The following is a 13,517-nucleotide window of genomic DNA, read 5'->3' on the forward strand; positions in this document are numbered from 1 at the left end:
CGAGTTTAAGGAAAATGAATGAAAACTTCTCGGAGGAAGAGGAGCAGTTAAATAGGAACCTGCTATCTTTAGTCCCTTCGTAAAAACTCCACAATGTTAAATTATTTAAAATCCTTGATTTTCAGCATGCGCACATTAAAAGTTTTCGCACTAAGTGCCAAATGTTGCAAACAGCACTTTAACAGAATGATTTTGCTTTGATCCCTGTAGCAGTTCCTGAATAATTTATCACAGGTTATTGCCTTAATTCTGGAGAGGGATAGAGCAATAAAGGCAGATGAAAACACTCCAGTTGAAACACCTTGGGGCCTGCTCATTCCTCTGACACGGCTCTTTTGTTGGAACTATTTAGAGGTTATTAAGATGTGTCTCCAGAATTAAGAGTATGCTGTAAGGATGAAGACAGCCATCTTAATTCTAAAGACAAAGCACAATGACCCTTCACCTTCTTTTTCTTTGTTGTTATTATATAGTAGAATTATGAGGATAATATTATAGCTGCCCCCAGTAGTGCCACTACAGTAAAGGGTCTGTCAGACTTTCCATTAGAAACCCTGTTTTGGGGGTCAGGGTGGAAGGAGCCGCATTTCAGCTGTTTCCCGGCCCATTCGTCTCACACTTGGCACACAGACAACTGTTCACCGTGCAGCGTACTGAAGCACTGAGCGGTTTCTCCTCGAACTATCCAGAAGGAATCCTTAAGATTAGATATCCCAGACCTACCCAGCTCCCCAAACCAGCCTCACTGAAAACATAGGATCAATCAAGTGTGGACCAACTGTAGGAGAAAGGCAACTTTTGAAATAAACTCCCTTGTACTATTTTAAATGAGATGGTGAACCGTGGCTCCTCCTTCCCTGAATTTCAATCAGATCACCTCTTGCTCTCTGAGATTGTCCAGTAGTCTGGTTGAACTTCTAGGTAACGCTCGTCCTGTCTCATAGCAGAACTGGGTATGTTTTGGCTACCAAGAAAATACTCCCTTAGTATTGTTTGAGTGTCTGTATGGACTATTACAGTACTCTTGCTGCGGTAAGATACTAGATATTGTTTGAGCATAAGAAATCTGTTTCTTACTCACGTGAACACTGCATTTTCCTGTCCAGTTGAATCTATTGAAAACATACAATTAGTTCTTATATTGTTATATGCTTCCTCTGTAGTAACATTTTCAAAAATTAAACGTGGATAGAATTTCATAGATTTGAGTCACTTAGAGCACTTTTATTAATTTGGCATCTTTTAAAGAAGAAAAATTTGTGATAAAATAAATGTTAACCTTTTTGTGTAACGAAGACGGTCTAAAAATATTTTAAGAGCCCTTTGAACAAGGCACAAAGAAAGTAAAACTCCTGGTTCCTATTGAGGAGTTTAGAGCTGAATGTGGGTGCCTTATGTATATGTGAAAACTTAATATTATTTGAAGCATAGCCTGTAACCTGTAAGTGTACATAATAAAAATAGACCGAAATGCCCACTGTCATAGAAAGACTGTGGAGCTAAATACTCAGAATAGGATTGTTCCAAGAAGGCTTCTCAGAAGACGTATTTTGTTCTGGAGGCTGAGAAACGTGGAAAGCTGCAAAAGAGGGGAACGGGTTCCAGGTGGTGAAAATAGGTTACATAAAAAGGCAAAATGGCTTTTAAAAAAAAAAATAGCAATTCACATGAGGGAACTGTAAGGAGGCGAGCCGATTCTAGACTATGAGATTATCAGAGGAAAAAGAATGAGTCATGTAAAGAAGCAGAAACAGAAAATCAGGGTTTACAGATTAGAAATTCTGATTACCATCATTTTAGAAACAGTTAGGTGGTTAGAAACTAAATATCTTATAAACGACTTCTGGTTATATCGAGTCACCTTTTAGGTACAGGGTTGGGGGACGATCAGAAATTGCAGGTACTCCTCACAGATAAACTGTTATTTGCTACTTTGAGATGTTATTTAGCCACGAAGGTAAGGCTTAGGATTCACTTCCAAGTCCTTGATGATCATTTAAAAGCCTTCCTATAAAGCGGTTTTCATTTCTTACCAATGTGTGAGGAAAAAGAAAATCTGGTAAAAAGGAAAGTTCAGAGCCCATTTCCTGGCAGAATCTTTCTACTGAAACAGTATCTTCAGAAATCACAGTTGCATATCTCAATTATCCCACCCCCTTGTTTTGCAATTATGTTTATTTGTGCTCTTTGTTCTGACATTCTAGCATCTGTTCATGGGTTTTCTTTTTCTCTTCCCAAGCATCATCCTAAGGACAGCTTAATTAAGAGTCCAGAGTACAAGTCAGATCTCTTTCATTTAAGAGTCAAGTAGTTTTTTCTGTCTCTCTAAAACTAAATATTTATGGAACATTTAGTACCTGTCAGACTCTTGTTAGGCATTTTTACATAAATTTATTAAATTTATCCCTCACAATGGGTCTGTGAAAGAGGCAATATTAGCCCTTTTTATAGATGAGAAAACTGAGACTGATAAGTTGTTGCCTTGCCTTGAGTCTTACCGTCAAGCAGCAGAGCGGGGATTCAAATCCAAGTCTTCTGATAACCAATACAGATCTCTTTTCCTTAACACCTTTTCCCTGCTTGGGGAATGTGAGTGCCCTTCTCCGAATGTCATGGGAGCAATAGGTCACCTGGCCAGTTTTATTTTGTCCTCAGTTACTAGAGATATTCTTTAGGGATCTTTAAATGCCAGTGTGCTTCCAGGATAGACTCTAGGTTGCATAGTGGGACTGATTGCATGCAAGCTGGTGCAGTTAAGATTTGCTATTATTAAATAATGTCTAGACCCTGTGCATCTCTGTTCTGTGGAATTATCAATCCTTATCTCCCTTTTTTTTTTCAAATTTGGCATGATTTAGAAACAAAGTATATGAAGAATCTAAATGTTCCTAAGTACTGGAATTATGACTTAGCTCAATTTGTAAGAAGCAAAGTCAAGTTGGTCAGCAGATTTGATGGTCTGTTTGTTTAAAAGGGTCTACGGTTTTCTATAGAAAGGGATCTGAGCGAGACATTTTAGCTAATGAATCAAAATCAGATATGTGGTCATTATTGCCTGATTATTACTCCATCTGCTCTGTGCTAACGTGAAAATCAATTACTGTGTCTCTTTCCCACTGACAGCGTATGTTGATCGGGCTGGCAAGAGATCTTCGAGGGATTGCCTTTGCACTGAACACAAAGACCAGCTACACCATGCTGTTTGACTGGATGTATCCTTATTACACTGTGACAATACCAGCTCTGTGCACAGAGGGATGCCAGGCCCCTCGCTTTCGTTTAATAGTATGGCACAGTAGGGAAGAGGAAACAAAGCTAAATGAACTAATGTGTAATCAGCTAAAAATTACAGCACAGTGGCAACAGTGCAGATAACTGAGCACGGCATTTGGAGACCCAGCTCAGAGAGGTCACTTTTTGGTGCCATTAAATATTGACAACTTAAAAATCACATCCCCAAATGATTGTTTATGTAGGAATTGTAGGGATAATCAGGCTAACATCTTTAACTCAGGATCAATGAATCTTACCATTTGGCATTTTTGAGGAGATTTGAATTTCTACTCCATCTCAATTAGCAGGGCTGAGACGGTTACTTTATCTCTTTGAGGCTTAATTCGTCATGCTACAGTTTTTCACCACCATGAAATTATTAATGGACATGAAGAAGGGGAAATAAATGATCAGAATTTTTCATTTGGTATAAAATCTGAATTTTCCTTTGCCAAGGCTTAGTACAGAGAACAATATATATAAACAAAGAAACAAACAAAGTTCCCCCACAGAAATGCATCTTCACATAAGAGTGAGGCAAGCGTGGGCTTTGGTGTCAGACCAGGCTTGAAATCCAGCTCTCCACTTGCCGTGCAAACCTTGGCAAGTCGTTTCACCTCTCTGGAGTCTTGGTTTTCTCATCGAAAAAAGGAGACATTCAGTATCATGGCTCACGGTGACCATTAAAATAGGTAACACACTTGTATAATGTCTGGAACATATTTGGGAGTCATAAACAGTTGCTGTTAATATTGTTTTAATAATATGGTATGACTCCTCCTTGATCCTAACAGGAACTGACAATTTATACAAGTCGTATAGGTGTAATATGTTTTCATGTCTTTATACATAAAACCATCAGAGCACCTAAGAAGAATTTGATAGCCTTAAAGCAATTCTGTTTTTTAAGTTACGCTATTTCTTAGTTGCTCTTTTCAAGTCCTTCTTATCCAGACTTCCTTTATAAATTAAACTGCAAAAGAAACTTCCTAAAGACAGACTTTCACTACGGATGCCATTGTTAGGCCAAAAACATAGCTAACAAGGGATCTGGGCATGTTTTAGGGAGAACTCTACGCATTAAAAAAAATTTTTTTAACAATCTGAATACTGACTTACATTTTTAGTTACTATTAAAACCTACTTCATCAGATATATGTGTCCATAGAAGGGTTAGAGATAAGAATTATCCATGTCATTATGTCAGCATACAAAGTACATGTACAGAGACTGTAATTTTTAACATGGGAAGTCCTAAAATTCTTTTCACTATGAAGAATAAACTGAAATTACATATGGCCTTTTATTTATCTAAACATAAATAGAAGCTCACAAAGTAAAAACTTTCATTTATTTGAAAAATCATAAAAACCTGGTTTAGGCACTTAAAAATTGATGGTGATCTTGAAACCACACTGCAACTCGAGGATGTCCAGCAATTAATGTTTCATGTTTCCTTCCTCAGCAGTCCCAACCAAGAGGCAAGTCCAGAACCTTTCCCCTCAGTGTCAAAGAATATAAATATCTGCTATAATGGATACCGCCTAAAATGCATAGAACATATTGTAATTTAAGTTTTTAATGAAGTCTGTTTTCCATTTCCTCCCTAAGCTTCGTCTTTTTAGCACCTAGCTGAAATGAAACTTTTGTCCAGCAGATGGCAGACAATAGCAAATGCAAGGCCTTGGCACTTAATGTTTTGTTTTGAACTGGAAACTATTGTCTCCTCCATGTGACCATAGATGTTGATGTTATTAGGGTCAGTGGCAGAGGGCGAAGTGTCAGTTATGCAGGAAGTTGTGTCAGATTGCCAAACAGGATGGCTTGGTACCGGCTTTGCTTATAATAATTGAGTTTCAGTAGCAAATCAGCTTCCTTGGGAAAAGGCCAAAGGCTTTTCATAATTGTATTGACAACAAAATGAATATGATAAATGGTGTTCATTCAGTTGAGACAAGATTTATAGTTTTCCTCTGGGCAAGGGATGAAGAGCAAATATTTATAATAATAGTAAAATTTGTTTAAAAGTTACATTATTTGATAATTCAAAAAGCTTTATTAAAATATTTTGAAATACTTTAAGCAGTTTCAGGTGATAAAGTATAGATTCTTTTCAAAGTATTCCAGTAATATAAAAATGAATAAGTATATGGTAAAAAAAAAAACATGGATATGAAAGTCATTTATTCTTCCTGAAATATTGATATGTCAAACCGTCAGTGATGATTCCCACATTACTGCTGGGGAAAGTTTATTTTTGCCTTTTATCCACATAAATGTGTGTTCTTTAATTTGTTATACAGTCCTTAGCATGCAGAAGAAATGTCCTATAAGAGCACATGTCATCTTAAAGTCAAAATGCATTTTATTTATGGTGATTATTTTATAAAATGCTATTTTAGTGGTTAGCTATTTAATTCAAAAACATTTCTGTAAACACTGACTGCATTAACTGCTACACGAACTGCATTGCTTATCACTGTCCTTCCAAAACTAAATTGCCTGAAACTACATAGCAAACATGTTGATAAATTGTTCTGCTCCTGGAGAATTGAAGAATCATTGATACACACTTCTTTGCCCTTATAGTGAGAAAACGACAGTATAAAAGCACCTTACCTTGTAGTGCATTTAGTCACCTTGTTTAGACTTTTCCCAGATCATACTTAGACTGCTAAGTGTCAAAAATCCAGATGGCAATTGGAAAAAAAAAAAAAAAGAAAAACATATATGATCGTCATAACCTGATCTCTGAGTCCACTGGTTTTCAGTCAGGTCACCGGTGCTGTTTATTAGTACGCATAAACATATCATACAAAGCCAACTCCAGACCATGTGTAGGTATGTAGAAGGGTGCAAACCTCAGAATAAAACAGTCATGGATTCCAGTCCTGGCTTCACCACTTCACCTGTGGGGCCTCAGGGAACTTCCTTACTGTCTCAGAATCAGTTTTATCTTCGACAAAACAGAGCTAATCATACTTGTCTCACAGGTATAGTGTAAGAAGTGAGTGAACTGACATCTATAAAGGGCCCACTGTAACGTCTGGCACAAAGTAAATACTCCACCACTGTTGTTAGTTCCTCTCCCTAATATGGAATGAGACAAAGGAATCCCATTTGCTCACTTATTCAGCAAATTTGGCTAAGGACTGTGCTAGGTTTCATGAGGGATGTAGATTACTTAGACTCAAATCCTACCCCAAAATGAGCTTATAATTAAATAGAGTCTGTTAGATACCTACATAAATGACTGTAATAAAATATAGAAGGTGATGAATGCCATAACAACAGATACAAATAGAGTGATTGCATTTAGCTGGGGAATCAGGAAGGGCTCTGTCAAAGTGCAGCTATTTCCCTGGATCTTACCAAACAGGTAGGATTAGAGTATTGGAGCTATGAAGGAAGAGGTTTTCGGTTGGCCTAAGCACAGGTTTTGGAAGGGGAGTAGAGGAGAAGGTGTTTTGTTGTAGATACCACTTATTTCATGGTTGGAAATGCAGGTTGCCTGGGGCCCCTGAATATCAAGCTAAGGATTGTAGACCCTTCTCCCATAGATAATATAAGGCAGTTGTTTCCATCGACTAGCAAAATCAGAATTATATTTCAAGAAGAAAGTAATCAGCATTATGTTGGACAGACTGAAATAGGGAAGAAAGTAAACCTGAAAAATCACTGTTTGGCAAGTATTTTTTTAAGTACTGTGTGTCACGCCTGAGGAATGAATAAAAGGATTGCTTTTTACAAGAATGAATAAAATGGATGGCTCTTTAGAAGCTCACAATTTGGTGGATATAACATACTAATATTCATTAGTATAACATACTAATGAACAGTCAATGTATTGTCACAAAGATGTATGCAAAGGACCATATGAACATGGAAGAGGAAAAGATTGGAATTTTTGGCAAAAAAAAAAAGTAAACTTCCCAGGGAAGTGAAAGTTGGGCAAGATGTTGAAAGGTGGATAGGCGTTTGCTAGACAGGAGAGAAAGGAAAGACTTCCGGCAGCATTTGGCTTCGTGGACAAAGGTACACCTGTTTTGCATTCATGGAATACGCTTAAAATAAGCTCTGAACTGGCAGACTGTTTGTGTTCTGGAATCACATCCTCACACCCCTATCTCCTAACAGTTTTAAGAAAAACTCCTTTATTGCCTTCTAGGATATTACTGTGCTTTCCCTACTAAGAGATCCCAGAGGGAAAGAATTACGTTTTTACTCATTTCTGTTTTCTTGGGGTCCAGCACATAGTAAGTTATACTAACTATGCGGTGGGTGGGTGGATGGATGGGTGGTGGTTGTCAAGAAGGAAACCTCATACTTTTCATTTTTTCATATTTGGCATCTGATTAAGGCAATATTATATCATTAATGCTTTTGATCTTTCATTTATCTGTTGTAGACGTGAGGAATTCATCAAGAAGGTTTAGGTGAAAGCAATGAGGTCTGTGTCTCTTCTACCCAAGGGCTCCCACTGCCTGCCTTCTTTCCGTATATACTTGGTCCTCACAGGCCCTGGAAAATTAAACTCCGAGAGTGGGTTCTGCTTCTCACCCTGTAATCTGAGCCTGGCACTCTCACTCTGAAGCCCTTTTAACCTCCCTGCTTGGTAGACCTCTACTCCGCTTTCCAGTAATCACTCATTTTCTCTGTGGCAGTCACCTCTGTCAGAAGCATATTAGAATTGGCACCATTCTCATTCCACACAGAAAAGGGAGCATCCCCTCATATCCCCTGGCTTTCTCCCTTAGTGAACGCAGTGTGCTCTGAAAAATATGATGGTCCCGATGCCTTTAGAATGCCTGGCAAAGGGGCTTGCGTGTGCCTATGATACCCTTAGATTCTGAGATTTGGGTCTTTTCAGCTTCCTGATGAGCCTTTCAGATGCTTTCCCACTAATGATCACTGAGCTTGTACTCAGGAGATCTCTTGGTGGAATCTTTTCTCACCTGTGCTCCTCTGGCAATGCTTCAGAATTTTGGTATTCAGAGCATCTCTATTATATGTCAGCCACCCAGACTTGAGGATGAATTCCCCAAGAATAAAAGCCATGTCTTACTTATCTCTGGATCCCTTGCCCCTAGTGCAGTAAATAGCACATAGTACCTATGATCTGTCAAAAAAATAGCATACTTTATACTGCATGGAAAAAACAGTAAGTTATCTGACAATAGCCAAAACAGAATTAATAATTAAGTTCATTGATTTCATTTTTTTTTTCATTTTTACCCAACTGAAACCTTATATATACACACTTCTTATCTCCCTTCTCCACCTTATTTCCTTTGTAGTACTTTCCAACAGATTATATATGTCTTTTATTTATTTTGTCTTTTCTTTTAGAATATAAACTCCATGAGGGGAGGAATTTTTCAATGTTTGGTTCACTGGAGTCTCCAGAAAGTCTAAAACAATGAATAGACAGTTATAGAATAGGCCTTCAGTAAATACTTAAGTAAATTCTTTTCACCATATACAAATACAATATATACAAATACAGAGCCTTAACATCATATATCTAGGGAGACGAAAGTATTGCTTTTTGAAGTTTTAGGGAGCTTGCCACTTTTAAGGGATTGGAAGCCTTATTTTCATTGAACGTTATATGAATTATTTCCTGAAGCTTCAAAGTGAAATGCACAGTTAGAAATAAATAGATAGTTCTAATCAAATATGCTATACCTCATTTTCAGGTTGACAGATTTACAGCAACAAATATTTATTGAAACCCACTTTGATGGTATACACAGGTCCATGTGTACAACAGGTGCCTAGGTCCTGCCGTCAAGAAGTGTATAATATAGTATGATAGGAGAACTAAAGAGATATCAAAGCACTAGCACAGGGTACCACAGCCATACACAGGAAACATACCAACCAAGTCTTGAGGGAGGGGGAGGCCAGGGAGGCTTCTAACGGACAAATAGCAAAAGTGGGGGCATGGCAGGGAAGAACAGTCTTTTCTCTTTAGAAACTCATTATCCAATGGGGCAGGCAGATAACACAGCAAGCAGCCCTAGTAGAATCTGTTGTAAGAGATATGGGGTCAAAGTGCTGGTCGAACAGAGATGAGGAAGAGATTGGTGCCTTTTTGACAAAAGAGAGAAAGTTTCACCATCCCAGGAGAAGTGAACTTGAGCTGGGTGTTGAAAGAAATGGGTTAAAGCAGAAGCCACAAGTAGAGGAACGGAGACAAGAGAGTTGGCATCTGTGCATCTGCAGAGAATTAAGAGTGGCTGAACCATGAATAGGGAAGGAGTACTAAGAGATGAATCTGGAGGTATGCAGGGACTGGATCTTAGAGGGCCTTGTATGCTGTCCTAAGGAATTTGAAATGTATCCTAAGCAGGGAAGAAAATTGTGGTCTTTCTCACCATGGAGAGCTCTACCCATACAACACAGGGAAGGAACGCCAGTAAGTGGTTCAGTTCAGCGCTTCATTAAAACAAAAAGACAAGTACACTGGAAAACATGAGAAAGAGACCTAGGGACTAGGAAAAGAAAAAGGAAATGAAGGAATGGCATAGCAAGAGTTTTGGGTTTGTTTTTTGTTTTTTTGTTTTTTTTACTGCAGCAATTTTAGGCCTTAATTTTCTATTTATGTGTCCATTTGTCAAGGACAAATGTCAGTTATGGCTTAGAGGGCCAGTGGAGGTAAGTCAGAGTTTTCCAGGTTCTGGTGGTCTCGGCCATTGACTTATCAGAGGCGTACACTTCTCACTATTTATGAGGATGTTTGAGAATTTCTCCTTGGGTGTACATGGTCCCCCACAGTGGGACCAATTAGAGCAAGTCAACAACTTAAAAAAAAAAAAGAGTATATGTAGCTTCTAAGCTGAAAGATAGATGTATGGGGGTTATTATTCCTATTTCCCTCTACTTTTATGTATTTTCAAAATTTCAAAATAAACATTTTTTCTTAAGTAGTTTAATGCCCAAGAAACTGGTATTAACGATTCAAATATGTTTTTATCTTCGTTTAATTCTTTTCCTTTCCTACAGTATTAAGCACAATTCTTTAAATGTGTTACTTATATGATACTCTCAGAGTGTGTCTTTTATTTATAGTGTGTACCAAGAATGAAGGAACATAAGGTATGGGATATGTTACAAAGAAGAGCAAATCATTTACAGTCCCCCCAAAAATGTACAGCTGTGCTGGTCAGGGAGCGCAATTTATAAAATTGCCATTGTATACTAAACATAGAGCAAATGTGGATTCCTGTTTTGCTTTTCAAGTGCCGCTAATTTTCAGGAACAATATTTCTTTTGACCCTTAAGTTCTTTAACAGGCTTTATAAAAGGTACCCCACATATCTTCCCATTCTTCAGAGGACGATCGAGCGGTGGTATGGAGAGCCAGCATGTACCACTCCCATCTTAAAACTTATGGCAGAACTGATGCAAAATAGGTAAGAACTGCACTGGGAGAGAAAACAAACAATCGCTGTTTGGCAGCATCTCCAGAGGTCACATTTTCCTGCCTGTATATATTCAAAGCTTAGCAAGAACTCAGGAACCAAAAGTTTTAAAATAACTGGTGAAAGCAATAGAATTGGAGACAGAAGGTTGAGACCTCTTGGGAGAAGGAACATAGTACGCTTAGGTGTATGAGGTGGAAGACTACCGCCACCATTATTTAAAATATTCAAAGGCACCAACGAAGGAGGGGCAGCTCTTTTAAGTGTTTCACTGCTCAGCTGCAATTCCGCAGACTTTTAAAGCAGGAAAGAAGGTTAGAGGTCTCCGAGTTGAGCTGCTTCCTTTATGGAGAAGGGAACTGAGTCCCAGAGCAGTTCGTGGACACATAGTTTGTCTCAGGAGCCCCCGGGATCGTCCCCGCTTTTACCCCTAAGTGATCCTTCTTCCTCTTTGCCAGTATGCATGTATGTGGATGATTTATGTGCTCAACATTTTCATTTAAATAGTGATGACAATGAACAGGGGTGCATATATCTTTTCAAATTAGTGTTTTCATTTGGGAGAGGGGAGGTAAATACCCAGTAGTGGATCATCTGGTAGTTCTAGTTTTAATTTTTTGAGCACCCTCCATATTGCTTATCACAGTGGCTGCACCGTTTTGTATTCCCACCAGCAGTGCAGAGGGTTCCTTTTTCTCCACATTCTCACCAACACTTGTTACTTCTTGTCTTTTTGACTCTAGCCATTGTAACAGGTGTAAAGTGTAATCTCACGGTGGTTCTGAAACTGATATACTATATGTTAATTATACTTCAATAAAAAAATATTGAGTGAAACATTAATAGCAACTACAACACTTCTTTTTTCCAACTACAACACTTCTTAAAAATTGCCTAAAAACTTAAAAATTTAAAAAATTGCTTAGTTGAACTTATAATTCGCCCAGACGAGCAGAGATGCAAATACTCTGCATGTAAATATTAACAAAGATGTAGCTAAAAGAGAAAAACTGCAAAAATCTAATTGGTTTTGCCTCTTTAAAATATGTCATTGTGAATATGGCTTCACACCAAATTACCTGTCACTTAGCCATCTGATTTCATCAGTTCCTCTTTGTAAACTGCGTGTTGGAAGGGAGATATCCAGACAGGAAAGGAATATGGACTGCAGCTGTAATTTAGCTCTCATGCTGGGTTTTTCACAGTAATAATTTAAAATCTATTAAACGAGAGGTGGGGAAAAACCTGGCAAATGAAGAAATGTGAGTATTAGTCTTTTTTAAGGCTGTTTGTCTTTTAAAAACTATTCTCATATGTATCTTAGATACTAAAGGAAGGGTGGCTATCTAGTTCATATTTGAAATTTGTTTTTGATTAAATTATGATGTTTTCAGCCAGATAGTTGGTATTATATATTACTGATATAACATTTACTACTAAGTGAAAAAATCATTGCACTATATATTGTGAAGTATTTTATACCTGCTGTAGGCAAATGATTCATATCTATCTAGCACAAGTGTTGTGTAAGAAGTACCTAGTGAAAATCTGTATCTCAGAAAATGTCATCTTGTCTATATTTCTCCAGAATCTAATGTGAATTGTATATGTACATTTCTTTAGTCAATAATTGAATGCCAACAATCAAAAGTTCACAATATTTCTTATAAGTTATCATTGCACTTTATTCTAAAGCATTTTGAAAAAGCATGGAGAAGCAACAATCCATCATTCCTGGCAAAAGGACTTTAGCAATCATCATTGCTTTTTTGGTATTTCTTTGCTAGGACCTGGTTTCATATTTTTTGCTAATCCTTTAAAAATATATACCATTATTTCTTGAAAGCACAGAGACCAAGCATATCAGAGCCAACTAAAGCCAAACTGATGTTAAAAAAGCAAATGTTGGGGCGCCTGGGTGGCTCAGTTGTTAAGCGTCTGCCTTCAGCTCAGGGCGTGATCTTGGCATTCTGGGATCGAGCCCCACATCAGGCTCCTCCACTGGAAGCCTGCTTCTTCCTCTCCCACTTCCCCTGCTTGTGTTCCCTCTCTCGCTGTCTCTCTCTCTCTGTCAAATAAATAAAAAATCTTAAAAAAAAAAAAAAAAGCAAATGTTATGTCAGGATGGCATGTCAATCCTTTATCCTGTTCATACTGTTCCCACACCTGTCAGAAACCAGGGAAGTAGAATTGTTCTCATTTAGAACTTCTAGGACTTCTTTCTCTTTGTTTAAGCTATGTGCCATGGAAACTATAGTCCAAATGGAATTTAATGTTTAATTTGAAATATGTTTGAAGTATCAGATGATCCCTTTTGCATATGAGCAGTATTAAAAGTACCTAGATCTTCTGTCACTTTAGAATTTGTTTTAAAAATATGTATGGGGCACTACAGGAGATTGCAAATGTAAACCACTATCCAGGTATTTATATAAACTTACATATACACACCTGGATTTTTTTATTACTATCTGTCAACCACTTTGCATGAAAAGAGAAGAGAGTAAGAGGTCTGCAATAAAGGATGTCAGGATGTAGTTTTGATAGATAAAAGTGAATTCTTTGAATCAGCAAATGAATGAAATTAACTCTTCTTAATCGTGCTAATGTCTTTATAGTGAGAAATCAGCATACATATTTTATCAACACTTGTTTAATGGACTGGCATTTTTAAAAAGGGATAATTGTAGGGGCGCCTGGATGGCTCAGTCAGTTAAGCATCTGAGTCTTGGTTTCCGCTTAGGTCATGATCTCATGGGTTGTGAGATCGAGCCCCGCCTCAGGCTCTCTGCTCAAGGGGGAGGGTGCTTGAGATTC

At 37.8% G+C, this 13,517-nt stretch overlaps 1 protein-coding gene across 9 annotated transcripts in view; it reads left to right on the forward strand.

The window, feature by feature from the left end:
* The window catches only part of RANBP17 (RAN binding protein 17), a 319,843-nt gene that overhangs the window by 246,947 nt on the left and 59,379 nt on the right, over window positions 1-13,517 (forward strand). For all 9 annotated transcript variants that reach the window (XM_044388576.3, XM_044388577.3, XM_026510957.4 and 6 more), the window contains 2 exons: window positions 3,124-3,212; window positions 10,584-10,691. In XM_044388576.3, coding sequence (XP_044244511.2) covers window positions 3,124-3,212; window positions 10,584-10,691 — 197 coding nt within the window. The remainder of the gene's footprint in view (window positions 1-3,123; window positions 3,213-10,583; window positions 10,692-13,517) is intronic.

Source organism: Ursus arctos, unplaced genomic scaffold (genome assembly GCF_023065955.2).
Source record: "Ursus arctos isolate Adak ecotype North America unplaced genomic scaffold, UrsArc2.0 scaffold_15, whole genome shotgun sequence".
Classification (NCBI taxonomy): Eukaryota; Metazoa; Chordata; class Mammalia; order Carnivora; family Ursidae; genus Ursus; species Ursus arctos.